The following is a 19,677-nucleotide window of genomic DNA, read 5'->3' on the forward strand; positions in this document are numbered from 1 at the left end:
AGAAGAGGTTAACAAGGAAGATGTAAGAGACCATCTGTGTGATGTCCCAGGTGTCAGGGTAAGATCGCCTGAAGAAGAGTGTCCCACAACACTGACACGGTAATAGCTGACAGAGCGCAGACTGAATGGGCCCGGGATCGGGGTACTTGGAGACCCACAGTAACGTTCACTGGATGGATTTCAGCAAGTAAACTTCTGAAACTGGGGTGTGAAGAGGGCATCTGCTCCCATCACTTCATGGGAAATAGATGGGGAAACAGTGGAAGCAGTGTCAGACTTTATTTTTTGGGACTCCGAAATCACTGCAGATGGTGACTGCAGCCATGAAATTAAAAGATGCTTGCTCCTTGGAAGGAAAGTTATGACCAAGCCAGACAGCATATTAAAAAGCAGAGATGTTACTTTGCCAACAAAGGTCCATCTAGTCAAAGCTGTGGTTTTTCCGGTGGTCATGTATGAATGTGAGAGCTGGACTATACAGAAAGTGGAGCGCCGAAAAATTGATGCTTTTGAACTGTGGTGTTGGAGGAGACTCTTGAGAGTCCCTTGGACTGCAGGGAGATCCAACCAGTCCATCCTCAAGGAAATCAGTCCTGAATATTCATTGGAAGGACTGATGCTGAAGCTGAAACTCCAATACTTTGGCCATCTGATGCAAAGAACTGACTCATTGGAAAAGACACTAATGCTGGGAAAAATTGAAGGCTGGAAGAGAAGGGGATGACAGAGTATGAGATGGTGGATGGCATCACTGACTCAATGAATATGAGTTTGAGTAAGTTACGGGAATTGGTGATGGACAGGGAGACCTGGCGTGCTGCAGTCCATGGGGTTGCAAAGAGTCGGACATGACTGAGTGACTGAACTGAACTGAAGAGGGCAGCCTATACTTCTAAGAGTCAGGATAAGAAGGAAAGGAGAACTGGAGATTTAAAAGAAAGAATACATGGAAAGGAGGGGGCCTTCCTCCAGATAGGTAATGTACATGCCGGTTTGAGCCAGCAAAGAACGCTGGGGAGTACAAAGACAAGACCCCTGGAGACAGGAAGGATGTGAATAGATGAAGAACACAACTTAACAGGTTTGTTTGTTCAGGAGGAATGACTTCCTCGAGGTACTGGAGGAAACCAGAGAAGCAGAGAGTGACCTGGTCTCCTATTCTGTGCAGCTGGGCTTTTCATGTGCCCAACAGACATGCCGTCCCTATAGAGCCCTCTTCCTGGAAACCTAAAGAAGCCAGTTTTCCCACTGCTTGTGCCCAGTGCTGTCCCTTTCCAGTTCATTCTCCATCGCACAAACCTGAGCAGTCTCCTAAATGCAGACGTGATCACATCCTGCCACCACACCCAGTGAGACAAAGGGAGCCCGAGGCGGAGAAGGGGCAGCAGACATGGAAAGAAAATAGACAAGTGCTATTTTCAGGAGAGCACATCAGCAGCTCTCAGTGACTGCCAGTGTATGAGAGCAAGGTCAGAAGTGGAAGACGGCATCCAGATTTTTGGTTTGAGCAACTAACATATGGTGGGGAGCATTCTTGGAGACAGGGTAATCTGGGGTGGGGGATGGGGTGGGAGAATATCCATGGCACAAGGGTAAGGTGAATCAAAGACTTTGATTTATACATCTTGAATATGAGGTGCTTTGGGAACTTCCAAGTGGATATCCAATAAACTACAAAAATATACATATGAAACTCCAAAGAGATCTGGGCTGAAACAATAGATACTAATTATCTATATTATTTATAATATACTATTTTTATATAGTAATCTTATAATCAAGATTATAATATCAATAACCTCAGATACACAGATGACACTACCCTTATGGCAGAAAGCAAAGAAAACCTAAAGAGCCTCTTGATGAAAGTGAAAGAGAAGAGTGAAAAAGTCGGCTTAAAACTCAACATTCAGAAAACTAAGATCATGGCATCTGGTCCCATCACTTCATGGCAAATAGATGGGGAAACAACAGAAACAGTGACAGACTTTATTTTTTGGGGCTCCAAAACCAGTGCAGATGGTGACTGTAGCCATGAAATTAAAAGATGCTTGCTCCTTGGAAGAAAAGCCATGACCAACTTAGACAGCATATTAAAAAACATAGACATTACTTTACTGACAAAAGTCTGTCTAGTTAAAGCTATGGTTTTTCCAGTGGTCATGTATGGATGTGAGAGTTGGACTATACAGAAAGCTGAGCGCCGAAGAATTGATGCTTTTGAACTGTGGTGTTGGAGAAGATTCTTGAGAGTCCCTTGGACTGCAAGGAGTTCCAACCATTCAATCCTAAAGGAGATCAGTCCTGAATATTCATTGAAAGGACTAATGCTGAAGTTGAAACTCCAAATACTTTGGCCATCTGATGCGAAGAACTGACTCATTGGAAAAGACCCTGATGCTGGGAAAGATTGAAGGTGGGAGGAGAAGGGGACAACAGAGATGAGATGGTTGGATGGCATCACTGATGTGACAGACTTGAGTTTGAGTAAACTCCGGGAGTTGGTGATAGACTGGGAGGCCTGGCGTGCTGTAGCCCATAGGGTCGCAAAGAGTTGGACATGGCTGAGCGACTAAACTGAACTGAATATTATAATATGGAGACAGTATAAGGAAGGTACTTAAAATTCTGGCAACAAATGAAACTGCCCGGTGAGTGAGTTCAATAAGAAGGGGCGAGAACAAAATCTTGAGGAACAGTGGCATTTAAAGGGATGGGCAAAAGAAAAGAAGCCTGTAAAGATAACTGAGGAATAAAAACACAGATGTGGTGGGTTCAGTGGAAGACTATGGTGTCATGGAAAGAAAGGACAAAACATGCACCAAAAGTTAGCCAGGATTTGAACTAGGTTGATTTTAGTCACAAGGAAGGAAGTCACTCACAGCCTTGGGAAGAACTACCACAAGGGGTTGGAAGCCAGTATATGAAGGGTGAGAAAGTAGGGCAAGAGGCCTAGAAACCAGCCAACTTCTTCAAAGGGCAGAGAAGTGGGAAAGGAAGGGAGGGGTACTAAGGAGAGAAGGAACATGGTCAAAGGGGGTCTATTTAAGCTGGAAGAGCAGTGAGCATATTAAATGCTGATGGTAAAGAGCTGATAAAGAGGAAGACGCTGAGACATCTGACTGGACAGGCAAGAGAGCCAAGTCCCTGAGGATGAGGAGCAGAAGGGAGGAAGGATCCAGAGCAAAGGAGTGGGGTAGGGATTAAACTCAAACAGAAGGGGCTCCATTTAAGAAAATGATGTATATTAGATGCAGGTAAATTAGAAGCCTGATCACAGCAAGTTCAAAGAGTTCCCACATAATGGCTTAAATTTTCTTTGTGAAGTAGGAAAAGTCATCTGTCAAGAGGACATGGAGGTAGATTTGGAGGTTCAAGAAGAACGGGGCAATTAAAAAGTGCCATTTAGGAGAAAGGAAGGAGACGAAGAGAAGAGAAGAATGTCTGGGTCCTAAGCTAGGCCAATTAAGTCAGAATCCCTATGGATGGGACCAAAGTATTTTTTTATCCATTAATTCAAGAAGTATTTATTGAACATGCACTATGTGCTAGGTACCAGGAATATAGCAATTTAAAAGAGAGAGAGAGACAAAAAAATTCTTGCTTTCACAGAGTTTACATACTTGTGGAAAATTGTGGTTACCTTCCGCCAAAGTTCTCTAGGTGATTCTAACAAAGAGTCAGTATTGAGAACAACTGTCTTTATCTTCTAACAGATAAGGAAACTTGACTTCACTTATGTGAACTGAGAGAAGATTAATAATTTCCCCAAGACAGATCATGCTAGATGAAAACAATATGATTAACAGCATAGGTCATAAGTCTAAATCAGAGGAAAACAGATAGCAAATAATAAAGATAATAAAGAGTTATCCTGGGAGATCAGTGGTTAGGACTCTGTGGTTTCACCGCCACAGGCCCGGTTCAATCCCCTGGTCAGAGAATTAAGATTTTGCAAGCCATGTGGTGCAGCCAAAAAAAAAAAATTAAGAATGTTGCAAGGCCACAAACCTGACTCACCTCCACTTAAATGTCAAAGAAGCAGGATCTGTCCATGAATATCACGGTGCAGAAGCACACTACCACATGAAGGGCCACCACCGTGACGCTCCAGTCATGCCACCCTAGGACTTGGGCCTGGACATCTCAAGTGAAGTGTCCAGAGCACAGAGCACAGCTTCTCTCTGCAGCCCTCTTCTCATCCCTCTTCTGAGCCCCTAACTCAGTGAATGGTTCCATCAGCCCAAATGTGAGATGTAGGCAGAGGGCCTTTTCAAGGCTCCCTGAATAATTCTGATGTGCCACGAGGTTTGAAAAACACAGGAAAAAGTTATTTGTTCTGCTAGGGACACTCTTCTTCACCTATTGCACATGGAAAGTCCCTACACATCTTACCAGCCCCACTTAAAAAATCACTTCTCTTACTCCCTGCACAAAATTAATCACCCTTATAATTAATTAATGTCCTTGCACACTGGCCTCCCACTAGCATGTCTTGTGTATGTGTTTCATTGTAACTGACTGTACACCTGTCATCATTTCCTATATTAGACTAAACACTCAAGAGCTCAAGAACTCTGCTCAACTAGCTCACTATTAGACACAATGTCTAGCAAAGAGGCTAACATGAATTACAGGTAAAATAAACATTGGATGAATGTGCTAAATATAGTGAAATCTAAAAAGATACATTAAAAATAGCAAAATAAATTCATAGAATCAAGAAGAAAAAGAAACTTGTACACAATGAATGAATCTGGCTATGGCTGCAGATGGAATCACTTACCTGTTTAATGACATAATGAATCTCTTCAGAATTGAGAACACTACATTTAATATCACTTGGCTTACAAGGAGTAATTCCCTTATAGACAAGAGGTGTGTAGCATTTCATTGCAAACTTCAAGTCACTGACATGCCTCCTCTCCTCTAAAATATCTTCAAACTCATCCCACTTTTTGAGCTCTTTCTGTGGACAAGACAAAGGAAAGAAAGCCATGAACATGCTGTAAAATAAATTAAGACAGGTTAGGAACTACTGGTAAGGTTTCATCTCTGTAAAAATTTTTATTCTGACACAGAATAAGGACAGAATGCCCTGGAGAAGAAAACGGTAACCCACTCCAGTATTCCTGCCTGAGAAATCCCATGGACAGAAGACCTGGCTGCAGTTCATGGAGTCGAAAGAGTTGGACACAATTTAGTGACTAAACTACCACCACCACCACCACCACATGTGTCTGAGAAAATTCCATACATGAAGTGAGTGGGTCTAAATAAATTTTTGCCTAAAAAAGAAAAGCAAAAAAAAAAAAAAAGAACAGGGTGTTCCAATGTTAGATTTTCACATAGTAAGAAAAAAAATGTAGTTATTATTAGGCTCAATGAATTGATATTAAATTGTAATACTTTATTTTTGATTGCTCTCTTTATTATAAAGCCAGTGTCCCTGTGGGAAAGTTAACAAATACAGTGAAAGTGGGCACTAAGCTCTAGAGCAAATCTGATCAATTTCACAGGTTTCATCCCTCACACTTATTGTGTCTGCCTCTTTTACTGGTTTTAAAAATTTTTTCGTTCTAAATTTATTTGGCTGTGCCAGGCTTTACTTGTAGCATGTGAACTCTTAGTTGCGGCATGTGGGATCCAGTTTCCTGACCAGGAATTGAACTCAGGCCTGCCTGCATTGGGAATACTGAGTCCCAGCACTGGAGCAATGGGGAAGTCCCCACTCCATGCCCTTTTAAAACACAATTCTGGCCAAATTCTGGTTTAACATATGACTTCCCCCTCAGCTCCTTCAGAATAAGACCTAAGCCACTGCTGGTGTCATACAAGAACCTCTGAGACCTGGCTTTTTCTTCTCACCACACTCATGGTCCACTTAACAGTGAGTGATTCGATTTCCCCAACACAGTCCATTGCTGACACGCCTCTGGGCCTCTGCACATGTCCATCGGCCTGGAGTGCCCTTCTGTTCCTATCATCCTTGCTCAGGTATCACTCTTCTGTGAAAACTCCTCGAATTCCCCTGATGGAATCACTCTGCCTTCCTCATTAGGGCTTCTTTCTACATATAACTATTATGGTATGTATCCCATGACGTGATCATTTGCACATCTGCCTCCCTACTAAAATGCAATTACCTTGAGGGCATCTTTGTGTTTTGCATCTGTGTATTTCCAACATCTAGCTCTGCTTGGAATATATATATTCTGAATGACTAAATGTTAAGGTAATTTTAAAAAAAAATCCAGATTTTTAAACAATACGAATATAAACAGAAGCAAAAAAGCATTGATGGGGAGCTTAAGTATGAAAGGGTAGTATGAAATATGCAAACACGAACATTTTTATGTTCATATATAAATAAAGAAAATATATGAGGGGAAAATATTTTAACTGTTGGAATTCTGGTATAAAACTGCAGTCACTGTAATGTATCACAGACTCCTGCTGAAGAACCTCACATTAAATCTCACATTTCTCTAAGTAACAGTATAAGTTATATAGGCTCAGACCGGGTAGAATGCCACAAATTACCATTATAAATGATATAATTTTAGGGACAGAAAGATCTTAAGAGACTTCCCATTTAGTGGTCCTAGGTGTGGGAACAGAAAAGGACCAGAATCAGTTGGGGAGGTATGTATAGGGTTGGGGGATGCAGAGAGAGAGAGAGAGAGAGAGAGAAAGAGAGAGAGAGAGAGAGGAAGGGGGAGCGGGGAAAAAGGGAGTCCTCAGAACAATAACTCGCCAGGCAGAGCAGCAGGTATGCATACTCTCCAAACTTGCAAGATACGTTCACCTACAGTCCTTCCATGGTTCTGTTAACTGCAGGATCAAACTCACACCTCTTAACACTTGACCCAGCTACACAAAGACCTAGTTATCTAAACAAGCTATGACAGCCCATGGCTCCTACAGCTTTGTTCAAGTTACCTCCAGGAGCAGCATTCCTTATCAAATATTTGGCACCTGTAATTAACATTCTTGGCATTGTGGTATATGTTGGGGATATGAGTTGTGTAACCCAGAGAGCCACAGCTTCTTTTGTTGGTAACCAGGTGCACGGTGGGACCAGTTGTTGAGACAGGGCACTTATAGATGGCCCTCCCCCACTGTTTGCCTGGACAGTACTCAGCCTTCAGTTTCTGTACACTGTACACAGACAGTTTTTGTACACCTCTTCTGTGTACTTTTTCTAGATTCTCTTTAACCTAGGACTGAAATGGTCATCCTCTTCTTTGAGTTTGTAGGGAATCCTCAATACATTTTCATCTATCAATCAACTTGTATTTGGTGTTTCCCCTACAAGACTTTGAACTTCTTGTCATGTGTCTTTTTAAAAAATTTGTTCTCTCTTTCTTTTTGGATGTGTTGGGTCTTCGCTGCTGCGAGGGCTCTTCTCTAGTTGCAGTGCGCAGGTTTCTCGTTGTGGCTTCTCTTGTTGCAAAGCACGGGCTCCAGGGCGCACAGGATTTGGTAGCTGCGGCTCCCAGGCTCTGGAGCACAGGCCCAGTAGTTGCCGAGCATGGGCTTAGTTGCTCCACGGCATGTGCGATCTTCCCAGATCAGGGAATCGCACCTGTGTCTCCTGCACTGGCAGGCAGGTTCTTTACCACTGAGCCAGCAGGGAAGCTCCTTGTCATGTGTCATACCTTTTTGTACTTCTAGTCCCTAGTAGGAACCCAGTCATTGTTTGTAGAATGGTAACATAAATTACTAAATGAAGCCACTTCTTGAGCCCTGTTGATGACAGCTCTCCAATATTCAGTCTAAAGCTCAAACTTCTCCCAATCTGGTCTAACTCAATGTCTAATACAGTGGTTTTTAACACAGGCTGCATATTAAAATTAACTCACGAAACTTAAAAAAAAAATTCTGATGCCCAGGCCCTCCCAAAGATTTCTGATTATTTTGGTCTGTGAGTTCTCCCTGCGTATCGGAAGTATTTTTGAAAGTACTTTAAGTACTTCCAACATGCAGCCAGGGTTGAGTGCTACTGCTCCTTAACTGGCCTTCCCCACATCTTGCTGGACAAGTATTTACCATCCTAAAATAAATACTCACAGGAGCAAAATACAATGAGTCCAAGTGAGAAGACTGAGGTGAAGTGTTTTTCCGCCACTGTCTTCCCTGTCTTACTCTGCACAGCAAGCCTCTACCTGTACCCCCCTGTCAACTGCTCCGGTGGGCCCATTCACTCAACAGTGACCGAGAGCCCCAAATACACCAGGCGCTGCTCCACAGGCCAAGAATACAGCCTGAGCAGGGCAGACAGGCTGTGCGAGGGAGCTGAGCGCACCCTTTAGGGGATAAACAACGAAGAAACAAGACGGGCTCAGGCAGGGGTCCACCGTAACATGCTGGCAAAGGTGCCTCCACGGGAGCGCCCTGACTTACAGCATGTGCCGCTGTCTGTGGTACACACCCTCCCACCCTGGCAAGTTTCAGGCTACCAACGCCTGTGTGGGTGCTAAGGTGCTTCATCGTATCTGACTCTGTGCAGCCCTACGGACCTTTGCGCCACGGGATTCTCCGCCCACAGGATTCTCCAGGCAAGAGTACTGGAGTGGGTTGCCATGCCCTCCTCCAGGGGGTCTTCCCGACCCAGGGATCGAACCTCTGTCTCTCACATCTCCTGCATTGGCAGGCAGGTCCTTAACCACTAGTGCCACCTGGGAAGCTTCAAGCTACCAACACAACTTTACTAAACCCAAGAGTTAGGAGGAGATGGAAGGAGCCACTGTACTTTAGGATTTCCACCTTACAGTGTGACATAAATAACTTCAAGAGCATAACAGTGAAATTTAGTAAACTAATGAGGAAGTGCTGAGTTGTATTAACTATTTTTAACAATTTAATGGAAATTTATATAATAACCTTTATTTTTAATAACAGCAGTGTTTTAACCATAGGGTTGCAAACTTCATACAAGTTAAACAATGAACTTTGAAAGTCAGGATAAACTGCTGTAGCACAACACTGAAGAGAGAATGTAAAGAAAATAAAACAGTAACTAATGAAGGAGAGTGATTGGAGAGCTACTTTAGACTGACTGTCGGGGGGTGGGTAAGGCCTCTTTGAGATGATGCTTGAACTGGGATCTCAATAATAATAATAATAATAATAATGATAATAATAAAAGGCCAGCAATGCAAAGTTCTGGGAAAACACAGCATGTCGTACAGAGAGGAATCTAAGTACTCTGAGGAGGGAGCATGCTTACTTCTAAGAAATAGAAGGCCAGTGTGGCTGAATACCAGCGAACGAGATGAGTCAGTTCAGAGACAGAGCAGTCGCCCAACTGTGAAAGGACTGGACTTTTCAGTCAGACTCTAATAGGAAGTTGTAATTTGCGTTATGGGTACACCCAGCAATTACCCAGTCCCAGCCTGCTTTTCATCTGTGGGATCACTGAAGATTCCAAGAGACCTATGGCTTAAGATACAACCTACTTGCTGATGACCGTCATATCCATGTATGAAGGCCAGATCATCCTCTCTTACTCTGGTATCATATTTTAATATCATATGAAATATACTTATAGATCATATCATTAGGAATATCATATTTCTAACTGTATTTGGATGTTTTCCCAAATCTTTGTGATGTATTGGGTCCATAACAAGATAATTCACAAGTTAAAAATCACAATGTTGCCTCTTACATCTCCAACTCACCACATCCTAAACTGAAATTACTACTGTATAATCCCAACTAAACCTGTTCCTCTTCCTCTTTCTTATCAGTGAAAGGTGGCATCGTCCCCCCCAGGCGCCCTATCACAAAAATCAGGAGTCAGTTTCAGAGGGCCGCCTCTTAGCCACCACATGTAACTGTCCAGAGCACCAAACAAACTCACCCATCTCCCTTCTCCACAGACTCACTGCCACTCATCACTTCCCTGAACTATGGCAAGAGTCCTAACTGATCCTCACGCTTCCAGATCAGATTCCTTCCCTAAGTCTTTCTATAGTCTCTGCTTTAGTAAGAGATTATCCACACAATTTGAGAAAACTAGTAGTCTTCTTGGACTTTCAAAAATACAAATCCGATCATCCTTAAATGATGCCCCGTAGGGACTTCCCTGGTGATCTTGGGGTTAAAACTGCACAGGGGGAACAGGTTAGAACAGGTTCCTTTCCCTGGTCAGAAAGGAAACTAAAATCCCACATGCCGCAGCCAAAAAAAATAAATGGTTGCCTCATAAAGCTAAGATTTATCCTTAAGGGCATTTAAACATATAAAATTCCGTTAGGAAATATCCTCTGCCTATTTGCTTAGTGGTGCTTCTCATATTCCCTTTATTCTACCCGAGCCTATCTTGGTTCCCCCAAACATGCTAGGGTGTGGTCTTCTTACATTGGCACCTAGGGTAGTCTTCCTCTTCCTCATTTACCATTCATATCTCAAAATCTCATTTCAGGTATCGTATTCTCTTAGAAGCCTCCTCCAAGTCCCCGAACAGGTTGGGTACTCCTTCTCATCCCTCCCACAACATACTGTGCATGCTTCAATCATTGCGCTGATCTCACCTGTGTGTGTACTAAGTTGCTTCAGTTGTGCCTGACTCTTCACGACCCTATGGATGAACTGTAACCCACCAGTCCATGGGATTCTGCAGGCAAGAATACTGGAGTGGGTCGCCATGCCCTCCTCCAGGGGATCTTTCCAACCCAGGGATTCAACTCACGTCTCTTATGTTTCCTGCATTGGCAGGCATGTTCTTTACTACTAACGCCACCTGGGAAGCCCTTATCTCACTTAATTATGATTATTTATTTTCATGATCTCCTGTGAAGTCCTTAAAGGCAAGAGGTGGATCTTTAACTTCCATACCTTGGACACTGACAACGCTGACTAGGATAATGTAGGTACCTACTGCTGCAGCATCTGCTGCAATCAGCGGTTTCTAAAACATCTCTTAAGATTAGAGTGTTGCACAATGAAGAGCATGGCAAGGAAATATATAAGGGCAGTCTGAACCAGTAAGAAAAAGTTCAGGTTAACAAGAAACTAAAGCCTGTAGTCATAAGAGTAGTGAGGGTTGCTGCCTAGCTTCAAAAGTAGTAACAGCGTACATGTAGTTGATTTAGTTTTTCACGTGAAAAAGTGGACCAAAGTCTTATCTTTGGTAAGAGGGGGAAATAAAAATCAATTATTTCCTTTAATACACATGTGGGAAATTGCTGTTAATTCATGAACCAGTTTAGGGCTGAAAAAGCTACCTATGGGGAGTCAGAGCTACACAGTAACCCTCTTCACTACATTCCAAGGTTGAAATATTTCACTGAACTATGAAGTGAGGTCAATGAAGAGAAAGGCACAAGTGATAAACCTTAGGAGAGTGGACAATTAGAAGCCCAAGCTCTTCACAGCAAGGCAACAGAAGTTTTCCCATGCTCCACTGATTTCCCAATTTGAAGGTAGACATGGGTTTTGTTGTTGTTGCGGTTGTTCAGTCGCTAAGTCATGTCCAATTCTGTGCAGTCCCATAGACTAGCCCGCCAGGCTCCTCTGTCCATGCGATTTCCCAAGCAAGAACACTGCAGAAGGTTGTCATTCCTGTCCCCAGGGGATCTTCCAGACCCAGGGATCCAACTCGGGTCGCCTGCATTGCAGGTGGATTCTTTATCATATGTACATTCTTTTCTGAAACTGAGTTTCTGGCTTACTTTGCTCTTTCATGCTTTCCCCGTTACCACGTTCCTACATAAATTAACCTTAGATTTAAGCCAGAACATTGATAACATGACTTTAAAATATGCACTTTTATTTCTTCCTATGGTAAATAAAAATTAATTTTTTTTTTAAGTCAATTGCCCCACGGTTGTGCAATACTGAGAGCTACAAATTTCTGCCTCAAAATATCTTCATGAATCTGTGAGTGACTAACATTCCGTTGTCAAAAAGGACCAGTTAAAATCAGAAGGGGTTTAGGCGGTGAAAAGGCCAACTGTAGGGAGGCCAGGTGCCATTAGCTGTCTTTCAGAATGACTTGTGGGAAAAGTACAATGATGGACAGAGACAGAGAAACACAATAAAAATTTCCAGAAGCTCCAAATCTTCTTAGATTAAAAGTCTTAGAAACTCGATGCACACATACAAGCCAAACACTTTTTCTCCCGGGAATATCACACCTGCGGAAGAGCGGGGTGGGGAACCACAGGCTATCTCAGGCTGGGTCAGACCCGCAGGTTTCCCCGGTTCGAGGAACCAACCAAAAGGTAGTTCGATTCGCCCTCGCTAGAGACGGAGATTCCCAACTTTCCTCCCTCGTTCCGGTGTCAGCGGCTTCCTGAAGGCCCCATGCCTGGTGGAGTGAAAGGGAAGGAACGAGCGGGCAGGAACCAGAGGAACCATCACCAACACAAACTTCTAAAAGCATACCGACGCTCACACACACAGAGATACACCGTCGCCCTGGAAACCAAATCAATCACCTCATCCCTCCTCTGGGGATCTCGGACCCACTCCTTTGCACCTCGGGTCGCAGCCCGGAGGAACCCGGGACCGAGAGAAGCGGGTCCTCTCGCAGCCCCGCCCCGGCCTCGCTCCCCTGGGCGCATACCGCGTAGAGGAGCACGACAGCCCCGGGACCCGTGGAGCCGACGGAGAAACAAGACTTGGATGAACTGGAAGGATCCATGCTGCGGCTGCTGTCCCGGGTGTGGCCTGGGATTCTTGGCTAAGCAGTGGTGGTGCTGCTGCTGTGGGCGGTTCTTCCGCGCGGGGCGGCTCGACCTCGCCTAGGGCGGCAGCACCCTCTAAGGCCACTCCACAGGACCTCGGGCGCCGCCATCTTAACCAGGACGGAAGCCGCGCGGGGACTCAAGGCGCGCGCAACCCGTCAGAAACCGGAAGCGAACGGGGAGGCCCGCGAGATCTGTGCTGTCCCGCCGCGGCCCGCTGGCCTCACGATGGCTCAGGAGCCCCGGTTGGCGACTTCCGCGCCTCCCGGTTCTCAGGCCCTTCTGGACACTTTGCTCCAGAACCTCTACGACTTTGGTGAGTGCCGGGCCTCGGAGCCCACGTGGAGAGCCAACTTAAGGACCCCGGACCTGGCTGGCCTCAGCTTTCAGGCTAAAGATTCTTGCTCCTCGAGCACTCCTTGGCTCCTCCAACCAGGTTCAGATAATGGGTCCTGCACCCTCCCCTCGCCTACGACCGGGGTCTGTGAGCCTTTCTAAGAATCAGATGTCCCAACTCGTTCCTGAGTGTGGGGGCCAACCGGCTTGCTTGTCGAAAGCATTAACGCTTTCAGACTTAACGAGGAGATGTGCACAGGACCTCAGGCTCTGGAAATGGCATCCTTTCTCACTCCCGACCTCTGGGAAGCCCCTTTCTCCCACGCACCCCCCAGATCCGCCTGACCCTCGGGCATTGGTGACACCTTGTCGCGTTGGGACCTCTTTTGGTGACTTCAGAGAATGGTTTCACATGAAACTTTTCACGACCTTTCAGCCTTAAGTTGGCTGACTTATGCTTGCCTTCATCTTGATTGCGGAAAAGGAAACTTACCATTAAAGGTTGGGAACTCCTGGCACTTAAGCAAGGATCCAGTTCTACACACTCTGAAGAACTTACCCCAGGGAAGATGACACTCCTTCATGCACCGGAAATCATCAGGCATTAGTGCCTTATAGGTCAAACACATTTCTTAAATTTGTAGTATGATGTTGCTGTTTTATTTTGGAGCCAGTTGCTCAAAATTCTAAGCTCATTACATAGCTTAGAATAAAAAATAATAGCTAAAAAAGCATTGCGATTTTACCATACACTCCGTACTTTACATGTATATGCTCATTTCATTATCACAACAATTCTATGAAATAGATACTGTCCTTAATACTGTTATTACAAGACAAATAGCATTATTGTAGAAATAAGCACTAGAGGTTAAAAAACTTGGAAGTTCACCCAGCTAGTAACTTGAAGAGCTTGGATTCTAAGCCCCACACTGTGTTTCCAACTCCTGCACTTGTATTGACTTGTACTGTGGACAGAGTATCTCTGGGCCTTTGGAAATGTTGGAAGACAGAGAAGACTTAGTCTCTGACCTTGAGAAGTCCTAGAGGAGAAGACTTTTCTGCAAAATCTTAAATATAGTTTGTGTTAACACAGGCCGGAACTTACTTGGAGCTCTGAAGACACGGGCTGTATCTACTTGTTTTTATATCCCTAATGCCAAAGTTTAGTCGGCTCTTTTTTTAATGTGTATATTTTATTGAAATATAGTTGACTTAAAATGTTTCGGGTACACAGCAAGGTGATTCATTTATACAAATACACGTATTATTTTTTTGAAGTTATTTTCCATCATAGGTTATTACAAGATATTGACTATAGTTTGATGTGCTATACAGTAAACCTTTGTTGCTTGTGCATATCGATTTTTTAATTAGAAATCTAACACTCTATTTATACTAAGTCAAACAAGTGGAGTCAAAATGTAATTTTTTTAGTTAGGCAAAAATTCAAGTTTTCTTAAATATATATATTATACATATGTATGCAAAAGCTTTTTAGAAAGAAAAAGAAATGGAGAAATTGGAAAACATAATAAACTAAATGAAACGGGAGCACTGAACATGAAGTAGAAAAAGTGAAACTAGGTAAAAAGTAAAAGATCATCTATAGTCTAATTGTTTTTAAACATGAGTGCTCATTAGAAACATATCTGGAGCTCTGAAGAAAAAACTACCTGAGCCTTGGTATTTTTCAAAAAAAATTTGAGATAATTCTGATATCCATCTGGATTTTAAAAAGTGATTACAGGTTTTTCTATTAGATCCTAGTTTTGGTGATACAGAGTTTTATTATTTTTCTGTTGACCAATCATGATATAATAGTGTTAAGTGAGTAGTGGTTACATAATTACAAAGTAAAAGAGGTTTATCAGTTTTCACAGTCAATAGCCAGACAAAAAGCAAAAGATAATTACAATTGCAAGCCATAATGGGAACATGATTAACGATATAAAGTAATTGCATAGAATTTAGGGGGATCAAGTCGAGTGATGTGGTAAGTGGAAGTGCATACATGCACATTTTTCACCCACCCAGTCAGTGTGTTTTGGTTGGTGCGTTTAATCCATTTACACTTAAGGATCTATATGTATGATCCTATTATTTTATTGCTGTATATAATATAATATCCTACTATATTATTACCGTTTTCTTAATTGTTTGGTCTTAATTGTATAGATATTTCCCTTCTCTTGTGTTTCCTGCCTAAAGTTCATTTAGCATTTGTTGTAAAGCTGGTTCCATAGTGCTGAATTCTCTTAACTATTGCTTATCTGGAAAGCTTTTGATTTCTTCATCAAATCTGAGGGAGAGTCTTGCTGGGTAGAGTATTCTTGATTGTAGGTTCTTCTCTTTCATTACTTTAAATGTCATGCCCTTCCCTTCTGGCTTGAAGAGTTTCTGTTGAGAAATCAGCTGATAACCTGATGGGAGTTCCCTTGTATGTTATTTGTGATTTTTATTTTGACAAAATGGGGTTGCCAGGAGTCGAACATGACTGAGCAACTATCTCTTACTCAAGCTTCTTGATAGGAGGGACTGGGTCTTGCTCTGTGGGCAGGGCCTTGCTCAGTAAAGCTTTAATCCAATTGTCTGCTGATGGGTGGGGTTGTACTCCCTCCCTAGTAGTTGTTTGGCCTGAGGCATCCCAGCCCAGGGGTCTGAGGGCTCTACTGTAGGGTTAATGGCAAACTCCTAGAGGGTTTACTTGCTAAGGGAGACCTTCCAGTGCCCCCGTCCCTATGGTGAACTCCTGCCAACCCACGCCTCCAGAGGAGGCCCTCCCACACTAGCAGGTAGTTTAGGTTCAGTCTCCTGTGGAGTCATTGCTCCTCTCCTCTGGGTCTTGGTATGTACAAAATTTTGTTTGTGACCTCCAAAGACTGGAGTCTCTGTTTACCCCTAGTCCTCAGGAAGGCCTGTAATCAAATCCCACTGGCCCTCAAGGCCAGATTCCCTGGGGATTCCAAGTCCCTGTCAGATTCCCACCCCCCCCCCGCCCCCCCCCGACTGGGAAGCCTGACTTGGAGTTCAGAACCTTCACAACAGTGTGAGAACTTCTTTGGTTTTATTGTTCTCCAGTGTGTGGGTCACTCACCCAGAGGGAATGGGTTTGGATTTTATTGTGTTTGCACTCCTCCTACTGTCTCACTGTGGCTTCTTCTTTATCTTTGGACTCAGGGTGTATTTCTTTTGGTTGGTTCCAGCATCTTCCTATCGATGGTTGTTCAACAGCTAGTTGCAATTTTGGTACTCTTGCTGGAGAAGATGAGCACACATCCTTCTACTCCACCATCTTGACCAAGGTTTTCTAGTCGACTCTTAATACATATATTTTCTTACCAAAGGTTTGTGTTTTGAATTTAACTTTTGGCTGCACTGGGGCTTCACTGCTGCACACGGTCTTTTCTTTAGTTGTGAGCGTGAGCAAGGGCGCCTCTCTAGCAGTGGTACGCTGGCTTCTCCTTGTGGGGACTTCTCTTGTTTTGGAACACAGGCTGTAGACTCACAGGCTTCAGTGGTCGCAGTTCATGGACTCAGTGATTGTGGCCCACAGGCTTAGTTGCCCCACAGCATGTGGAATCTTCCAGAAGCAGGTATCAAGTCCGTGTCCCCTACATTGCAAGGTGGATTCTTTACCACTGGACCACTGTGGTAAAGAAGTCTGATACACATTTACTGAATAAGAAACTGAGAAAAGAGAAGCAAGCATAAACACTCAGCTAGTATTTAGAGAGCCCTGTGATATTCATACTGTCAGTCAGTAGTGAGGCCTAGAGTTCTTGTCAGAACCTTCAGGTGACTGGTCAGAGTTTAAACAGTTAAAAGAAAGGGGAGGTGTATTAGTTGAAAATAAAGGCATTCAGATTTAGCCAGTTGTCTTAAGTTCATCTTGGGCTTCCCTGGTGGCTCAGATGGTAAAGAATCTGCCTGCAGTGCAAGAGATGTGGATTCGATCCCTGGGTCAGGAAGATCCCCTGCAGAAGGGAATGGCTGCCCACTCCAGTGTTCTTGCCTGGAGAATTTCATGGACAGAGGAGTCCATGGGGTCACAAAGAGTCAGACACAACTCAGCGACTTTTACTTTTTCACTTTCAAAGGCTTTCAAATTAAGCCAGTTGTCTTAGATTCATTTTCGTTTATAACCATGAAAGGAAATAGGAAGACTGTGGTACCCACCTGTAACCCTAGCGAGTGTTAAAAAGCAGCAGTGGTGGATCTGCTTACATTTTTAGTACAGACTGTGAGCTAGCTAGGATTGTCAGTTCCTGGGATGTTGTCATGATGACATTTTAGTCAGGACCACGGCAAGGACTAGGTAATTGTGCTAAGAGTCAAAGACATGAATGTAATTACCTTGGGAAAGATGACTGAGTGCTTTGGAGTCTCTGAATTGTGGGGATGTTGAATACGACCCTCCGAAGAAAAACAAATATCTTCTTTGTGTGTATTTTTGGGTGTTTGTAAACTGTGACATATGGACGTGCGCATTCGTATCATTTGATATTGGTGACAGCTGAAGCACAAAATATTTAATTTTCCTTTTTGTGTTCGAACAAACAGGAGAGACAGAAGATGAAACAGAAGAGAAAAGAGTCAGAAAAAAGAGAGAGAAGAAGAGAGGTACGGGGCCCCTGGCAGCTTTGGCAACAGAGCCAGCTCCCCAACCCAAGTCTCTTGTCAGAGGCCAGAGGAAGAGTGCTGCCAGCTTCTTCCAGGAGCTCCAGGAAGAGCTGCAGGGCGCTCCTGCTGTGACCCCCAGTGGTTCCCCTGCGGGACCTGTAGGCGCTGGAACTGCAACAGCCTGCTCTCCCCCAAGGAATGACAGGGAGCCAGTAGAAGTGGTCCAGTTTCACAGCCGAAGTAAAAAAAGGAAACAGAAGCCAGATCAAGACGAGAACACAAAGGTAATGAAATCGGCTCATGTGTGAAAACCCTGATGTTGTCCTGCCACAGTTCTAGGCCCTGGGATGTAGCAGTGAGCAAAATAGGCAAAAACTACCTGCTCTCAAGGAACTTCCATGCTGATGAAAAGCAGAGGGATTCTGCTGAGCAGCAGTCTCAGGCTACATTTGTAATTCTGCCCAGAATTCAGTCCACGAGAGAGGCGTGGTTTCTTATCCAGACTTTTTCACAAGTTTTTGTCAGGTTCATTGCAGAAATCCAGATGTTTACATTTCTATTGCTTTTCCCATGTCCTCCAAACTTTTGTCTGTCAGCAAAAGAAAAAGAGGATTGTCTTAGTTTCTTGGGTCTGCTGTAGAGAAATTAATTCTCTCACAGTTTTGGGGCCCGAAGTCCAAATTATGGTGTTGGCTGGGCCGTGCTCCCTTCTTCAGAGGGTGAGTTCTTCCTTGCTTCTTCTATTTTCTGACAGTTACAGAACTCTGAACTCTTCCTCCGTCTGTACATGGCCTTCTTCCTGGTGCCCGAGTCTCGAATCTCTTGCCTTTCTCTTAGAACGACACCCATCATTGGATGTGTTGTTGTTGAGTCGCTGAGTTGTGTTCAACTCTTTGTGACCCGGTGGACTGCAGCACGCCAGGCTCCTCTGTTCTCCATTACCTCTTGGAGTTGGCTCAGACTCATGTCCATTGGGTTGGTGATGCTATCTAAACATCTCATCCTCTGCTGTCCCCTTCTCCTTTTGCCTTCAAGCTTTTCCAGCATCTGAGTCTTTTCCAAGAAAAATCAGCTCTTCGCATCAGGTGGTCCAAGTATTGGAGCTTCAGCTTCAGCGTCAGTCCTTCCAGTGAATATTCAGGGTTGCTTTCCTTTAGGATTGACTGGTTTGATCTCCTTGCTGCCCAAGGGACTCTTCAGAGTCTTCTCCAGCACTGCAATTTGAAAGCAGCAATTTTTCAGTGCTCAGCTTTCTTTATGGTCCAGCTCTCACATCAATATATGACTACTGAAAAAAACTGTAGCTTTGACAAAACAGATCTTTGTTAGGCAAAGTGATGTCTCTTCTTTTTAATATGTCATTGGATGTAGGGCCACCCTAAATCTGGGATGGATCTCATCATGAAATCCTTAACTCCATAACACTACAGAGATGCTTTTCCAGAGAAGGTCACATTCACAGATTCCTGACATTAATGCATGGTCATATCTGTTTGAAGACCATGATTCAACCCACTGCAAAGACAGCTAGGCTTGCATATTCTTGATGAACGTGTGAACACAGGCTAGGATGTAGCCATATCTCCTTTGATCCTAGGTCAACTTTCCAATTCTTACAGTATCCAAGTACTGGGGCAATGGGAATTCTTACAGGCAGACAAGAAATGGATTTTTTGGCCCTTGCAGCCAGACCTCCCAAGCTGGCCAGCCAGGGAGCTTCCAAAGACTGGTTTTCTTTACCGGTGTAGGGTACTACAGTGAGCCAGACAAATATTAGTATTTTCTGTGTGTGCCATGATATGAAGAGGGTTGGAGAATAGTGCTGTGAAATACAGTACTGCCTTTGGGGAATTTAACTGACATTAAGCATCTAGATACCCTTATTTCCTGAAATGTCTTGGTCTTTAGTTTCCTCTTATATTCACTTGTGTTCATCCTTCTGGAATAGAGTTGTTTTTTTTTTTTTCTAATAGAAAGGGCAAAAAAAGTTGTCATTGAATGAGTCTGTATCTCCCTGTCT

At 43.8% G+C, this 19,677-nt stretch overlaps 2 protein-coding genes across 2 annotated transcripts in view; one reads left to right on the forward strand and one right to left on the reverse strand.

Moving 5' to 3' along the window:
- GNPAT (glyceronephosphate O-acyltransferase) overlaps positions 1-12,808 on the reverse strand; it is a 32,974-nt gene extending 20,166 nt beyond the window's left edge. Inside the window, exons 1-2 of the mRNA XM_065922314.1 lie at positions 12,578-12,808; positions 4,787-4,969 (exon numbers count right to left, since the gene is read on the reverse strand). Of these exons, the coding sequence (XP_065778386.1) occupies positions 4,787-4,969; positions 12,578-12,655 (261 nt within the window). The 5' untranslated portion in view covers positions 12,656-12,808. The remainder of the gene's footprint in view (positions 1-4,786; positions 4,970-12,577) is intronic.
- A 53-nt stretch (positions 12,809-12,861) lies between these two features.
- Positions 12,862-19,677, forward strand: part of C2H1orf131 (chromosome 2 C1orf131 homolog) — a 28,560-nt gene continuing 21,744 nt past the window's right edge. The window contains exons 1-2 of the mRNA XM_065922315.1: positions 12,862-13,014; positions 17,598-17,941. Coding sequence (XP_065778387.1) covers positions 12,927-13,014; positions 17,598-17,941 — 432 coding nt within the window. The 5' untranslated portion in view covers positions 12,862-12,926. The remainder of the gene's footprint in view (positions 13,015-17,597; positions 17,942-19,677) is intronic.

The sequence above is a fragment of the Muntiacus reevesi genome, chromosome 2 (assembly GCF_963930625.1).
Source record: "Muntiacus reevesi chromosome 2, mMunRee1.1, whole genome shotgun sequence".
Lineage (NCBI taxonomy): Eukaryota > Metazoa > Chordata > Mammalia > Artiodactyla > Cervidae > Muntiacus > Muntiacus reevesi.